General features: G+C 41.8%; 1 protein-coding gene across 2 annotated transcripts in view; it reads right to left on the bottom strand.

Annotated features, from left to right (window-relative positions):
* The window catches only part of nkain4 (sodium/potassium transporting ATPase interacting 4), a 77080-nt gene extending 60577 nt beyond the window's left edge, over positions 1–16503 (bottom strand). For both annotated transcript variants that reach the window (XM_088332762.1, XM_088332763.1), the window contains exon 1: positions 16239–16503. In XM_088332762.1, the coding sequence (XP_088188888.1) occupies positions 16239–16292 (54 nt within the window). In that variant the 5' untranslated portion in view covers positions 16293–16503. The remainder of the gene's footprint in view (positions 1–16238) is intronic.
* Between the last annotated feature and the right edge of the window lie 791 nt (positions 16504–17294).

Here is a 17294-nt window from a genome sequence, read left to right as displayed (position 1 = left end):
ATTCTATTCTAAAATCACAAGGTGCCACCTTTTCGCCTCAATTAACAGGCAGCAATTTAACAATGATGGAGAAAATTCTCATTATGACTCCCGGCAGCTGCTCTGCGCCACCTGAGTGCACCAGTGAATGTTTTAATCTACTGCCACAGGATGTTAACAACTTTATAGAATTGAGATTTGGCTTGTGTGAGCACACTTCATAATTAAAAGGAAAAACAGACGAAAAATGGTCCCTCCCCTCTCCATAAAAAACGCCTGAATGATTCCCCCTATCATCGGTAGAGAGCATGCCGCTTTTCAAAAAGTCAATTCTGTCAAGGTAGTCATCAAGGCTACCGGTGGTCCCAAAGCAATTTCCCTCATGACACTTTTTAACAAATGACACAACTGCAAGCATTGAAATTGAAAAAGAGCAATGGGCTTGCAAACACATCCAATTTTATCTGTATTATAAAGTCAAATTGCAGTGTCATTGATGTGGAACAGACACAGCCACACACACAATCTGCAATCTGCATCGACGCAGACACACAGTGGAGCAAAGGTAATCTCATCAAAATTAATGGGCTGATTAATGGAAAACATTAAAAAGGTAAATGGTCATTCAAGGAGGACAGGGGATAGGTCAGAGATGTCTTTTTTCCAAGGCACACACCATTAGAATTAAACTAAATAAATCCTCTGCTCACTATGAGTTATTGCGATTAAGTCATCATTAAATACAGTAAATTCCAGACTATAAGCCGCTACTTTTTTCCCAAACGTTCAACCCTGCGGCTTATTCAGTGATGCGACCAATTTATGTAATTTTTCCAACAGCCGCCAGCGACGGTCGAGTACAAAAGGTAAGATTTAGACCGGTGGAACATATGCGCCGAGGAAGACTGCAACTTTTTAGCTTGTGCACAAATTAAATTAGCGCAGACATATCCTCATCAAGCAAGTTACAAAAAAAAGGCACATGACGCAGCTTTCAAGCAGTCCGGTAAAGAAAGAAACAGAGCTACTGCACGTAAACTTTACTTTGCGAGCGAGTTGCTAGCGTGTTTTTGAATAAAGGAGCGTGGGACGACGTCTATATGACAAAGTCTCTTTCCCATACTGAAGGAAGACGACTTTGATGACGTCAGTTGTAAGGAGAAAGATGAGGACGGTTTACCGTGATTTCTGCATGTACGGTATGTTATTTTTTACAGACCCGTTTACTGTGTTGCGAGTGTGTTGCTAGTAGCATTTTGCTAACCTTCGCAGGTACGGTTTGGGATGAAAGTATTATTAAAGCTTTGAAAACTCTCTCGGTGTACCGTCTTTCTTTGTAAATATGTGTAACCATGTATAATATGTGTTTGCAACTGTATACAGCGAGTGCAGAATTATTAGGCAAGTTGTATTTTTGAGGATTCATTTTATTATTGAACAACAACCATGTTCTTAATGAACCCAAAAGTCTCATTAATATCAAAGCTGAATATTTTGGAAGTTGGAGTGGGGCTTTTTTAGTTTTAGCTATTTTAGGAGGATATCTGTGTGTGCAGGTGACTATTACTGTGCATAATTATTAGGCAACTTAACAAAAAACAAATGTATACCCATTTCAATTATTTATTTTCATCAGGGAAACCAATATAACAGCTCAACATTCACAAATATACATTTCTGACATTCAAAAACAAAACAAAAACAAATCAGTGACCAATATAGCCACCTTTCTTTGCAAGGACACTCAAAAGCCTGCCATCCATGGATTCTGTCAGTGCTTTGATCTGTTCACGATCAACATTGCGTGCAGCAGCAACCACAGCCTCCCAGACACTGTTCAGAGAGGTGTACTGTTTTCCCTCCTTGTAAATCTCACATTTGATGAGGGACCACAGGTTCTCTATGGGGTTCAGATCAGGTGAACAAGGAGGCCATGTCATTAGTTTTTCTTCTTTTAGACCCTTTCTTGCCAGCCACGCTGTGGAGTACTTGGATGCGTGTGATGGAGCGTTGTCCTGCATGAAAATCATGTTTTTCTTGAAGGATGCGGACTTCTTCCTGTACCACTGCTTGAATAAGGTGTCTTCCAGAAACTGGCAGTAGGACTGGGAGTTGAGCTTGAGTCCATCCTCAACCCGAAAAGGCCCCACAAGCTCATCTTTGATGATACCAGCCCATACCAGTACCCCACCTCCACCTTGCTGGCGTCTGAGGCGGACTGGAGCTCTCTGCCCTTTACCGATCCAGCCACGGGCCCATCCATCTGGCCCATCAAGACTCACTCTCATTTCACCAGTCCATAAAACCTTAGAAAAATCCGTCTTGAGATTTTTCTTGGCCCAGTCTTGACGTTTCAGCTTGTGTGTCTTGTTCAGTGGTGGTCGTTTTTCAGCCTTTCTTACCTTGGCCATGTCTCTGAGTATTGCACACCTTGTGCTTTTGGGCACTCCAGTGATATTGCAGCTCTGAAATATGGCAAAACTGGTGGCAAGTGGCATCTTGGCAGCTGTACGCTTGACTTTTCTCAGTTCACGGGCAGTTATTTTGCGCCTTGGTTTTTCTACACGCTTCTTGCGACCCTGTTGACTATTTTGAATGTAACGCTTGATTGTTCGATGATCACGCTTCAGAAGCTTGGCAATTTTAAGAGTGCTGCATCCCTCTGCAAGATATCTCACTATTTTTGACTTTTCAGAGCCTGTCAAGTCCCTCTTCTGACCCATTTTGCCAAAGGAAAGGAAGTTGCCTAATAATTATGCACACCTGATATAGGGTGTTGATGTCATTAGACCACACCCCTTCTCATTACAGAGATGCACATCACCTGATATGCTTAATTGGTAGTAGGCTTTCGAGCCTAAACAGCTTGGAGTAAGACAACATGCATAAAGAGGATGATGTGGTCAAAATACTCATTTGCCTAATAATTCTGCACTCCCTGTATTTTTGTAATGTATTTATTTTAGAGACTTATTATGATATGTTTTCCACGGGCGAATAGAAAAGAAGGGGCCAAAACCACAGGGGCTGACGGGAAGTGGAGTAAAGGTGAGACGTGTTTGTGGACGCAGCGGACAATAGTGGAGATATATTTTCCCCACCCTTACCTTCGCCCTTACCGTCAGCCCCCCGCCAAAACCACGGGGGCTGACGGGAAGTGGAGTAAAGGTGAGACGTGTTTGTGGATGCAGTGGACAATAGTGGAGATATATTTTTCCCACCCTTACCTTTGGAAATATACATTTTTTTCCTTGGATTATTTTCAAAGGGACCCGGACTCTGCAGGTCTGCATCAAACCTTAAGTACCAGTATCATTATCCGTTTATTTGGCCGGCTGTGGTTTTTGGACTGTGTACTTTATATTCAGTTACAATCGCGGGACTCAAAGTCGGGTTTGGGTTAATTTTGTGATTGTGTTACATGTTTTAATGTGAGCGCATGCGGCTTATATACAGGTGAGGCTTGTGTAAGTACAAAAGCGGTTATCCTCTTAAAATGTGGTGCGTGCGGCTTATAATCAGATGCGCTCTATAGTCCGGAATTTACGGTATGTGTAAAAATGACTCACAGAAAATCCCTTTAAACAGTTTTCAGGGTTTTTGGCTCTTAAAGCTGTTCTGAAGAAACACGTTACATAAATGATGACATGGACGTATGGTCTCATCCGAAATGAGAGGTGATTACACTGATTTCAGCCTTGGTAAGAGGTTGTCACATGCACGCAGAGGGAATTTTATTCCCAAGCTGAAATTTAGCTGACAAATCGCTGCCAATTTCAGTCAAAACTCTGATTTGGGTATGATTACATTAAATTTCATTGACTGTAATAACGACATGTTTTTGTGGAAGGATGAATTATCCAAGTATAAGGAGTTAGCCGTGTAAAGCCTTGAGCGGTTTTGTCTTACTACTAAACAAGCAGAATGGGCCGGCGTTGCCGGGCATCTTCCTTGGGCAAAGTTGTTGGGGTTATTAGTGAGCCAAACCAAAAACACTCCCGGGGACCTAAAGCACAACAGTGTAAACTTTAAAAAAAAAAACAGTTAGGCTGGTTTGGAGCCTATGAGCCACACACACACACACACACACACACACACACACACACACACACACACACACACACACACACACACACACACACACACATACACTTAAACTTAAATTGGGATTTGTAAATATGTTTATAAAAAACTTGAGACCTAACTACAAAACCAAACTCCAGCTGCCGCTCGTAGTTTTAGATATTCACATAGGATTGGTGTGCCAATCAGGGCTATTGAATTTCTTGAGACCGTCTGGTCAAGTTAAAAAAACTACCTAAACTACATTTGGCAGATGACCCTTGTCCAGAGAATTAAAGATGTGATAGACCCCTTGCTGTCAATCGGAAATCCAACATTCTTTCCACAAGTCTGTAAGAAATGAAATCTTTGTCACGGTCGCCATGGCGACCAGTATGCCGCGCCCCCGAACTCAAGCTGAAGCAGATCAGCTGATTGCTGGTCTGCTACTTAAGGCTGGGTTGTGGGTTTGGCGGGCGCTGGCTCATTATATACACATTCCCCGGTCTGTAATGCCTTGTCCTGTTTTAGTTTTAAACATTGTCCGTTCTGTTATGCCTTGTCCTGTTTAGTTGAGTTGGAAGAAACGACTGTTTGTTTTGTCATGTCCCAGAGTTTTGGACAACTTTTATTTTGGTGAATAAAAGTTTTGGATCATTACGCAATTGAGTTCTCCCTTCCTGCCTCCGTTCTGGTCCGGTCACCCCTTCCACTCCACCACGCCTCGTGACAGCCCCCTTCCCTTCCATTCCGTGACAGAATGAGCCAGCCACGACAAGAACTCAGCGAACGATCCCAGCGCGACTTGGGGAGAGCTGGAGAACGCAGTTTGTCAAGCGCCCACTGAGTTAACCTTCCCTGCCCGTTCGAACCACGGCCCCGCCCATCGTGGCCATTGCTGTGCCTCGAATGGGGTCCCGGGAAGAATTGACGCCTGCCTGTTTGACTCTCATAACTGCCTGCCCGACTCCCGTGCCGATTGCCTGCTATTCCGTCTCCCCTACGTGCCAGTCCGACTCCGACTCCGCTGCCTGCCGGGCCGACTCCGACTCCGCTGCCTGCCGGGCCGACTCCGACTCCGCTGCCTGCCGGGCCGACTCCGCTGCCTGCCGGGCCGACTCCGCTGCCTGCCAGTCCGACTCCGCTGCCTGCCAGTCCGACTCCGCTGCCTGCCAGTCCGACTCCGCTGCCTGCCAGTCCGACTCTGCTGCCTGCCAGTCCGACTCTGCTGCCTGCCAGTCCGACTCTGCTGCCTGCAGTCCGACTCTGCTGCCTGCCAGTCCGACTCTGCTGCTTACCGGTTCTGATTTTGACTCGCCTGTTTTGCCGGTTCTGATTTTGACTCGCCTGTTTTGCCGGTCCTGATTTTGACTCGCCTGTTTTGCCGGTTCTGATTCTGTCTCTCGCCTGTTTTGCCGGTTCTGATTCCGTCTGTCTCTCGCCTGTTTTGCCGGTTCTGATTCCGTCTGTCTCTCGCCTGTTTTGCCGGTTCTGATTCCGTCTGTCTCTCGCCTGTTTTGCCGGTTCTGATTCCGTCTGTCCTCTGTGTTTGCCGGTTCTGATTCCGTCTGTCCTCTGTGTTTGCCGGTTCTGATTCCGTCTGTCCTCTGTGTTTGCCGGTTCTGATTCCGTCTGTCCTCTGTGTTTGCCGGTCCTGATTCCGTCTGTCCTCTGTGTTTGCCGGTCCTGATTCCGTCTGTCCTCTGTGTTTGCCGGTCCTGATTCCGTCTGTCCTCTGTGTTTGCCGGTCCTGATTCCGTCTGTCCTCTGTGTTTGCCGGTCCTGATTCCGTCTGTCCTCTGTGTTTGCCGGTTCTGACTCCGTCTGTCCTCGGGTTCGCCGGTCCAGTTTGCCTGCCGGACCCCTCCAACCCTGCCAAGCGTCGAACCATTCCGGGGCGTGAGGTAGTATTTTTTTTTTTTTCTTTTTTTGGGGGACCTCAGGAGCTGTCCCTTAAAGGGGGGGCTCTGTCACGGTCGCCATGGCGACCAGTATGCCGCGCCCCCGAACTCAAGCTGAAGCAGATCAGCTGATTGCTGGTCTGCTACTTAAGGCTGGGTTGTGGGTTTGGCGGGCGCTGGCTCATTATATACACATTCCCCGGTCTGTAATGCCTTGTCCTGTTTTAGTTTTAAACATTGTCCGTTCTGTTATGCCTTGTCCTGTTTAGTTGAGTTGGAAGAAACGACTGTTTGTTTTGTCATGTCCCAGAGTTTTGGACAACTTTTATTTTGGTGAATAAAAGTTTTGGATCGTTACGCAATTGAGTTCTCCCTTCCTGCCTCCGTTCTGGTCCGGTCACCCCTTCCACTGCACCACGCCTCGTGACAGCCCCCTTCCCTTCCACTCCGAGACAATCTTAGATCGGCTTTTCATCAGCAATTCTCAAGGATGACAACTTTACTGCAGTTAAGAGAGATTATGTAAAAAATAAAATAGATTAAATGGAAGCACTTCTATCAAACTAAATGTGTAATCCTCTGGATTACGGTAAAAGATGCGCCGCTTCCTCTTTCAACCTCTATGCCCCATACGTCAGATGTCAATTCTGCTTCTCACCAATAGCTTCACGCTTTACCAACTTTCTTTCTGCCTTTAAGCCAAATATTTCACTATTTGGAGCTTGTAAACTGATTTTCTCTTCGATGCAATTTTGTTCAGTTTCATTTCGCTGCACTTTCCGAAATTCTGGACTTCGAAATGCACACTTGATTTCAGGGGCGTAAACCCGAAGCTTCAGCTGAATACTTCAGCTGAAGTGCGCAGTTCGGCGTCAAAACGCACAAACGCCTAAGTCAAGTTTCAGGTTTACTCCTAATCCCTTAAATCAAGGCGGGATTGGGTTTATATACCCAGGGGCTTGGTCGGGTCAGGCTGGATTTTCTAAACCAGATCTTTCCTCAACAATGATTACTGGCATCATAAACCTCCTACCAACCCTTAATTACCTCGTTTTGATGTTTCTGTTTGCCAAACATTTTAATGTGTGTTAGGGACAGATTTTGTGATGAAGACAAACAAGAAAGAAAAATGGTATGCATAAACATTGCGCACAGGTTGATTTTTTAACATTGGTATTGAAGTTGATTTCCTTTTTGCGAGATTTTTGCTTGCCCCACGGCTGATAATTGAACAGTGCTCATTTGACAATCGCATCTCTTTTTCAGATGTCTAAAGAGTCAACCATTGTCCTTTTCTGTTGTGACCAGTACTTCCACCCGTACTTATGACCATGGCCAGCACATGCTCATTTTTTTCATGCAGATTCTCGTGTGTTTAATTTAACTGCTGGAACCGCAGCACCAAACAGCCTGGTAAAAAGTATGACAATATTGACAGTCAGACGGAAGAGCAATCTACCCTCACAAGACACCATCTTTACAGCATTGTAATAGGTTTATAACCAGTTGGTCGGGACCAATCCCAGTTGTGTTTTAAATGTTACCTGTAACTGGTAGATTTTAATCTAAATTTTTAAGAAATAGAGTACCTCCCCTGTAGCAGAAACAACTCGTTGGTGACATTTCATGCGTATTGTTCAGTGTTTTGTGACAATTTTTTGAATAATGAACTACTAATTGTTACACAAGTCATTTTATGCAAAGCACTATCTAGTCTCATTCATCACATTTATCATTGGTTTCTGAATGGCGTGGAATATATAGCCTAAAAATGTTTAGCTCAAACATGATATTTCCATTTTCTAAATACCATTTTATTACAAAATATTCGTAATCAATTTTTACATAGATTGGTCACTTCGCCAAAATAGAAAATGCAACTCCCCACGCAACGGCAGCTGAGAACGATTTTTCAGAGCTAAGCTCGGGTTATAAATTATCAGTAATACAAATTTAAACCTGGATTTTCAATAGGGATTGGGTGAGGACAGGAAATTGTGGGAGAAGCTCATATAGAGCATGCCACATTTGAACAAAGGTGTGTGGAGCTTACAGCATGAACATTCATTACACATTCAAGCTGTGCCCCACGCCCAGGCTGCATTAACATCCCAAGTAAAATGATGACACACCAGGGGGTTTGGGGGAGGTTCACTAATGCGGTGAGGGGACATTTATTATGCACTCACCTTGCCCTGCAAACAAAAGATAATAGGCTTCTGTTCAATCAACATTTTTCTGTGGTGCGTATGTAATAATTACACTATTCAGGGTCTGTTCTTCAAAGAATGATTAAAGTTGTTGACACAACACAATCAAAACCACATGGGTCAAGACCACAGAGAACAAAACATTGGGGTTCTGATGAACAGCGCAAAGAGGAACGGGCACTCACATAGACACCCTTATAATTTGAATGACATGCAAAACTGAAATGTTTAATGGTTTTTCAGGGAAAGTGTTTATTGTAACCACTGCTAAAGAGGGATTGCGCTTAGAGAAAAGTGAAAATATTAAAAGAAATAATGTACTTTTATCAGAATGACCTGATCCCATTGCTAGGAAACAATCTTCTTATAATTCCACTATCTAAAACTGCAAGCTGGAGCTATCAATAGGATTGGCTAAGGCAGTAGAGAAACAACACTGTTCTTGGATTTAGTAAAGAGGCTTCAATAAATAGTTAATCATACTTTTTTATTTTGTGAGTATGTTTAATGAATGTTTTCGTTGGTGTTAAATAGCCTAGCACACATGTTTTATTAGATATTTTTATGTTTTGGTTTAAAACTGAGAGATTCCAACATTTCGCCAGCAAAACTCAAAAGTCTTGTTCTGTGGAATCTGCCAATAGCAGCCAAAGACAATAAAACGGAGGAAAAATATTAATTATGCTATTCAGAAAATGAAGAATCACTGTCCGAAGAAGAATTGTGTCAACTTAATGGTGGGTGAACCAATTATGATCTCATTTCCAATGGCCTGCTTACGAAATCCAATAGACTGTGCCAAGGAAATGCAATGCATGATAAATGCCCTAACATAAATCTACGTTAGAGAACAGCCACAGCCAGTGTTGTTACCAGTCCATACTATTTAAAAAGGGCTCGCATTTTAAAACTAGCCATTGTATTGTATTGTATTGAATTCGGTTTTAAAATGTAGTGGTCACTCAGACTGGATCCCTAACACTTTCAAAAAGTAATAAATAAAAAAAGAAAATGTCAACAAATAAAAATAACCAAAAAGTCAATCCTACAGCTTCCAGCACTTAAAGTAATCTGTGCATTGAGATCTGATCTTTTAGCGATACTGTATTAATACTTACATGTTTCTGTTTTAGGTTTGTAGCACATCGCATCATGAAATTGAACCTGCAGGTACAGTAAATTTTAAGTGTATTTGTATATCCTCCAATCACAGTGTCTCAAAGTGTCAGAACCAGAATAAATACAGGACCCAATCTCGTGACGTTCTCACACAAGCCTTTTATTTTACGGGAAATGGGGAGTCATGCACGTTAGGAAGCTGGTCTGGCGTGGAAGGACAGGAAGCCAGAGACCGACGAGACCGATTCCAATTGCCCGAGTTGATATCGGACAGATGGGGCCGATACCGGACAGGGAGGGACAGACAGGATTGACAACAAATCAGGATATTGATGACTAACAGGAGAACTAGACGGGAACGAAACTGGAGAAAATAATAAACAGGACCAAAATAGACGGAAACAAAACTGGAACCCGAAACTAAACAGGACAAAAATAAACGGGAACAATACCGGACTGAAGATATCAACAGGAAAACAGGACCGAGTCAGAACCCACGTCTTGTGGGGCAGAAGTTCGTTTGACGGGCTGACAACCGAAGCGAGAGAGCGCTGAGCTTAATATTACCTGAAGCCCAATCTCTCCACAAGTCGCAGCTGGCGCCCCACGGGTGGGGTCAATTGGGCACCATGGCAACCGTGACACACATGGTATACATGGATGCGGCCAATTTGGCGCCATTGCAACCATGACAAAAAGTGCTGCTGAACAAGCCACAATTACAACATTAGCTATTCAGAAACCTATGTGAAGGCAAGGTAATAATCTCCCAAAATTGGCATATTTCTAAGAAGGTTCATGGAATATTTTCACAAACTCTCCCCCCAAACGACAGCCCCCAAATCCCCATCTAATCAGATTGTACATAACAAAACTGAAAATCACTAAGTTTATTACAAAAAACATTAAAAAGACACAACCTACAAAATCAATCATTTTTGTTTTGAAACCCAAAGTTTTCTGCCACTAAATGCCGCTGTGTCGTATTACAGTGGGTCAATTTTATTTTTATACCAGTTTCCCCCCAAAAAACAGCATTCGTCTTATCTATTACAACCTAGAAAATGGGGTTGTTTCTAACAAAATAACCTCCATGAGAAAAAAGTAAGTTTTGCTTTAATCAACCCAAAAATTAATGAGGGGAAAGGGGGGATTGAACACATTTGATATGAATATACCTGTTTGTAAAAAACAACTTATTTGCTAAAACAAAAAAACATTTCCAATAAAAAAATAATTGCTTATTTTACAGAATATTCTCAGTATATGTTCGCGTTATGTATGAGTGAACTTGCAAGTGCCGTCAAAGACTAACGGGGACAAAATGTTGAGCACCATCCAATATTCCTCATGAATATTCATCGTTGATTTTAAACGTTCGATTGAACAAAAGAATTAGCAGCATGGTTAGGGATAGGGTGTGTTGCAGGGGGGATAGTTAACCCAAATTCCTTGTAATGTATGAGAGATGACAACATGCAGAAAGGATAACATCTTGCCTGTAGAGACAACCCTTTTCAGGATTTGCCTCACTCGGAAAAAACTTTCTGGGAAGCACTTCAGTTGAACCCTCAGTGAGGCTCTCGTTTCAAAAGTACTTATTTGCTAGCTGCCACATGCTATCGAAAAGTGGACCAGCAAGCTATCAGGAGTTTGGAAACATGCCTCGGATATACGGACACCCTCCGCTCATCAGCAATCAAATATTTTGCCTTCGGCTCTTTCCTCATTTTACTGTGAAGACTTGCATCAAGCAGTGTTTCCTCTTATTGGAAAATAGCCATTATTATTATTTTTTTTAACTTTGGAATAGAATTACCATAAGCTGATGCAGTGCCCTTTTTTGAATAAGAATGATGGTAAACCACCTCAGTTGTTGCAGATGACAATAATTGTCCCGTTGATCATTTGTGCACGTTATATTCTGTAATAAAAAATGAAGGTCCTGCTCATCTCTAGCTCTAATTTTGGCTGACATCCTATCTCACTACCCTGATATAAAAGTAATTTCTCAACACCCTTCATGTATACATAACTTCTAGCAATGCGCTGAACAGAGGATGGTCCAGATTTGGGCTACTTGGCATTTAAAAAAAGATCCCTCTGTCTACCACAAAAGAACACCTGAATTTGCTGATAGCAGGCTTCTTTCACCAAAAGAACAAACTGTCAAAAACTTTCAATCGTGGAACAAAAGGGTATGAAATGAAGTGTTCTAAGCCCACCACTGCTCTTCTTTTACTTGAAAGTCCCCAAAACCACTGCGCCTTCGTCAGTCAATTACACATCGTCCAACATCACCGGTTACTTTTTGAAAGTGAAATGTTTCTTCACTTTGTCACAGATATACCTGCCGTTTTCCTGAAGGGACAAGGTCAGGTCAAAAGCAAGGATAAAACAAGCTCATCTGAGCACAAACAGATCATTAAGCAACCCCAGCTTCCTGGCAGCTCTCTGAGGTTGATCGGGGTTCTGACAAGCATCCCGGTCTGCTTGTCTGGAATAGTTAGGTTGCCTGACAGGGAGAGAACAGCACTCGCTCGATCAATACGGGCTCATTATCAGCAGCGGAGAGAACGGCCCCAGCGCTCAGCCTGCTGATGAATAAAAGTGAAGCCCAATTCAATTAGACCATGGCTGAGATGGCAAAAGTGGTTTGATCAAAGCTCTTAGAGCAGATAATTAGTACGAGAGGTGGGCACTTCACAGGAGCTATTTTTACATCTGAGCAGCAGTCTTGGTTGTTTGGCTAATGTTTCTTGTAGCTGGTAATTGTCTGGGAATAGCTTTTTTTTTATCAACACCTCAAAAGTAAATCAAGGCCGCCTTGAAAATATAATAATGCCGTATTCAACCTAATTAGCTTTTGAAAGGTCAACCAAAGCAACTCATAACTTATACGAAATCTACAACCGTTCAAATGACATGAAATATCAAGTCATTCACAAATAGCTCCCTGGAGTAAATAAAGCATTTTCCTGGAGTCTTCGGGGACATTTTAGTCAGCTGGCTGACAGTTTTATAAACCTCTTATCCAAGAGTACGCCTCCCTAATGAGGTCTGATGTCTCAGAGAAAGGAGGCGGCAGATGGGACAGGTGCGTCCTGAAAAGGTGGCTTCACACAATTCTTGTGTCGTTGTAGGGATTGAGCCAGGAAAGCTGCTGTCCAACAATATTACCTCTCCAGAACCCCACACAATCACTGACAAGCTTGAAAATGTGGGTCATGTAGGCACCATGGGTCCCTCTCAACAGCCTGTTCAGACTTAATTTATTAATCAATTCATGCAATCCAGACAACTAACTCATTCAGTGCCAGGCATTAATCTCAAACTAGAAGTGCCAGTGTCAGCCAATTTTTACCATTTCGACTCATTTTTGAAGGTCTACAGAAGACACATCAAAAGAAGGCTTGAACCCTAATCTTTAAATACAAAAACATACGTTACTAGCTTTTACCATTGTGTAATATATATATATTTTTTAATACTCAATTCCAAGAAAGCGTCTGAGAAAAACGGCTTTTTGGAAAATGATGCATTTCAAACAGAACTTTCGCATTTGTGCGTTTTTTAAAAAATTATAAATATATACGTGATAACTCCAATATCCAAACAATGCTTTCCATAAACACAAGGGCACTTTTCTTGTGAGATAACAATTTATTGCAAGATCACTGAACTCATGCATGACAGGAGCAAGAAATTTTCAGCGCCCGATGTTTCTGGTGACGTGACCACCCGATACGTGTGGTCGGGGCCATCCCTGACATGCACTAAATGTCATCCCTCTCCAGTATAATTGTCATTAAAATAGGCAAACTTTTGTTTACTGAATACGATCATATTGAATTATTTTAGGAACATTTGCGTTAAATATTATGAAATTCCATAGGTTGACAGGTACAACTGTGTCCATCACCTATTCCTTGAAACTTGCCTTAAAGTAGGGGTCGAGAACCTATGGGTTACAAGCCATGTATGGCTTTTTCATGAGTACACCTGGCTCAGAGGTATTAGAATTTGCACAATAAATGATTGTATTGTTACATGCATACCCAACTCAGGCATGTGTGAAGCCGAAACATCACTAATTATCTTTGGGTTCGGGTCAAGTATACAGTATGAAGGGCACAGTCTCAACTAAGGTTTGCAGTCAAGGCGTCACGCTAACAGACCCCGTTTTTGCAGTAAATTGCTAAAAAATCCTTTAAATGGAAGTTCATTGAACAATCTATGTTCCTTGTTGAGACAACCCGAAGAACAAACTGTAAACACCCAAAAACTCTAGCAAAGCACCCAGCACGATAATAATTCACAGAGCTATACACACAGTGAGCGCCGGCACTCCTTTTCCCCTTGCGAGTCTTCACTGAAGGTTAACGCGGTATCCGTCTCGTTTGCAGTATTTTTTGACATGTTTACAAAACAACTGTGTTCTCACTTTGTTTTTAAAGTATTATTTAGGACAAAATGAGCCTCAAAACTCTAAAGTAACTGCAGGAGGGTAGAGAATTCTAAGTGGTACATGTATATTGATATGGGACACAGGCTATGGCATTATCAATGTTTCAAAGATTTTATCAAATCATCATACAGTGAAATAAAATGTGCTGAAGAATTAGCTTTTGTTTGGAGAAAGTGGCTTTAGCAGATTGGTTGAGTTTTGTCTTAAAATATATGTTCTGGCTCTTTCTAGAAAAAAAAAAAAAAACAATGAAATACTTTTGGTTTTAAGGCTCTTTCGGTCCAAAATGGCCCCGACCACTGCCACAGCTTGTCTTATCTGACCACTAGATGTCGCTGTATTGTGTATTGCAACTGAATACGAGTGCTAATAGTAGTAGGAAAAATACCAACTAGAGGAACTCCAAGTGGCCAAACGGCATCATTTATTGTTCTCCTTTTTTTACCGGACAATTATGCTAGCTCACTGTAGGGAAGCATCATGTCATGATAATAGTTTCAGTCCTTCCAAGCATGTAAAAGTTCCTTAGACGTTCAATGTAGTGTTTTTACTCTCGTCAAGTCACAAGAAGTCTCAAACGGCTTCACCAGGGGACTTCAACATGGTCCCTGCGGGTCCCAGGTAGCTCCCCTAAGACCACCCAAGTAGCCCACGTATTGGTTCGATACATATAATGTCATCTGATTTTCTATGAAAGTTATTTTGAACTGGCATGATGTTTAGTGGATGACTGAGCCTATTTAAACCCTTATAAATTACAATTAGGTAATAACATAGTAGTAACATAGTTATAACATAGTAATAACATGTTTTTACCGAAATTAATTTAGAACTGGCAGCTCTTTGCGCTAAACAGTAGCAAATACGTATTTCTACACAAATGTCTCTAACTTCTGCATGATGAAAAATAATAACATGAACCTGTTGAACCTAGTGACACCCAAATGTGAACTAGTGGAACAATCAGAAATAGAATGTGCTTTTATTTAGGTGATTATGAGCGTAACCAGCCTGTATTTGGGAGTGGGTAAACACCCCCAAATTCAACCCAATCACACCAAAACATTATAGCATTATTACAACTTTCTTTACCTTAATAAAGGACAAAAAAATGACCAAATATGATCAAAACGCTTGATTGAAATAAAAGAAAACTAAAATGTGAAAAAAACAGGGTTGAAATTACTCCACTGCCTTGTTAGGGTTAGGGTTAGAGTTGTTTATTTGTATAGCCCTTAATCACAAAGAGTTTCAAAGGGCTGCACAGACCACAGATTATTGCAAACCACAGACTATTATGACACCATCCCCTGATCTAAAACTTACATGAAGGAAAATAATACACAGATATCGTCAACATAGTGAAATCTCATCTCATCTCATTAGCCGTACCGCTATCCTCATTAGGGTCGCGGACGTAGTGAAATGTTTTTTTTTAATATATAATCAGCAAGACACTCTGGGTGCTCAGCACCCCCAAAGCTCTGATCCTAAAATTGCCCTCGTTGATGAAAATATCAGTAAAATCATGTTTGGTTGGTTTTTAGCTCCTCAAATGTCTATTGCTTACAAAAATCTGGACAAACCCTAAATCAACAAATGTACTTTGTATATGTAATTTAAGGAGCAAACCAAAATAATTTAGGAAAATTAAGTAAAGGAGCTAAATACAGTAAGTCAATCCGTCCGTCTATGACACAGGTGTCAAGCAGGCGGCCCGCGGGCCAGATCAGGCCCGCTAAGGGATTGAATCCGGCCGGTGAGACAACACTCAGAGAAGCGCAAGAGAAAAACAAGCTGCAGGTTGAAATATGTCAAATTGATGTTGCCAAAGCCAGGTGCCTCTCACAAAGACACTGTACTTGTATTTCTTTCTCTCTCTCTCTCTCTCTCTCTCTCTCTCTCTCTCTCTCTCTTTTCCACCTCTTTTCTCCCACTCTGTCTCTGTCTCTTTCACTCTCTGTGTCTCTTTTTTTCTTCCTTTGTTGCACTTTGTCTTTTTCTCGGTCTTCTAACCTCTTTTGCTCCAACTTCTTTTTTTCCTTTTCTCGCTTTTCTCTTTCTCTCTTCATACCCTTCGCGCTTTCTTTTCTCTCCTTCTGTCTTTCTATTTCTATTTGGATTTCTTTCTTCCTCTCCCTTTCTTTTCCCCCTCTCTCACAAGTTTTTATCTTTTGTTTCTCACGCTCTCTCCCTCTCTCTCTTTTTCTTTCTTTGTCCCGCCCTCTCTCCTTTTCCCTCCCTCTTTCTCTTATTTCTTTATCTCTCTTTTTCTTTCTCTTTAATCTACTAGTCCGGCCCCCGACAGAATGTTTGTTCTATCGTGTGGCCCCCGAGTTAAGATGAGTTTGACACCCCTGGTCTATGACATTGTTTTCTGAGTATCTAACTTTACACCCCAAAAGTGCACAAAATTTTAAGAGAACACATAGTAATGTTTTATTAAGGAAGACAGCGATTATGGTCGATAAAAAAAGCAACAAAAGAAATTTCACTTACCATCTGTAAAGTGCAAATCAAAATGAGCGTGCACCGGCCGCTGCAACAGCCCATCGTGTTCGAACAAAGTGATGAACTCTCAGTCGGTAGAAGGAAGAACACGTAAAAACTGCTCGGAGGAGCTTCAAGGAGAGCTCGAAATCTCAAGTCAGGTTGATTTGGATGTCTAGCTTCATGTTTTGAAAGCGGATCTCCAGGTGTTTGCCACGATCTGAAGCCCGGTAGGCGACACTGGTGAGCGGGTGGGTGAAGGAGGAGGAGCCGCCGTTGTCGGAGCATCGGCCCCGAAGGGGGCTGGCGGGCTGCCATTATAAATGGGGGCGTCAACTGCCGTTACTGCCACATTTTCTATGGGGACACACTAAGGAAGTAACACTATTTGATTAAACCTTCCAATTTCATGCTATTTGCCCCAAAATGTTTTTTCACCGGACAAAGAATGTGCCAAGTACCGGAGCATGCCATTGACCAATTCAAGGTCCTATAGATTATGTTTGAGTATGGTACAGCAGTGCCCTCTTGTGTTAGACAAGTGAGACACACAGTGGCCAACAAGCAGCAGTCCATCCATCCGTTTTCCACGCCGCTTATACTACAAAGTATATCTCTTTCTCTTTATTTTGTATTTGATAATAATAATAATAATAATAATAACAATAATAATAATAATAATAATAATAATAATAATAACAACAACAATAATAATAATAATAATAATAATAATTCTTCTTCATTTTCTTCTTCTTCTTCTTCTTCTTCTTCTTCTTCTTCTTCTTCTTATTATTATTATTATTATTATTATTATTATAACATAATACAATTACACATAATACTGTATACTATACTGCAGTAGACCCATCATCATTGTTAAAAGGACTCTTCTCACCCCAGCCACCACCCCTTTGACCTGTTGCCCTGTGGTAGGTCCCTCAAAACAAGGACAGACAGGCTCTTAGACAGTTTATTACTCAGGGACACAGCAACCCCCGAACAAGCAAAATTGAAATTGTAAAAATATATATCTCACAACTTAGTTGGGAAATTTTTGATGCAGCT

The sequence above is a fragment of the Urocampus carinirostris genome, chromosome 3 (assembly GCF_059441175.1).
Source record: "Urocampus carinirostris isolate Australia breed hairy pipefish chromosome 3, RoL_Ucar_1.0, whole genome shotgun sequence".
Taxonomy (NCBI): domain Eukaryota; kingdom Metazoa; phylum Chordata; class Actinopteri; order Syngnathiformes; family Syngnathidae; genus Urocampus; species Urocampus carinirostris.
Note: the sequence above shows the minus strand (reverse complement) of the source record. Positions and strands in the feature narration are given on the sequence as shown.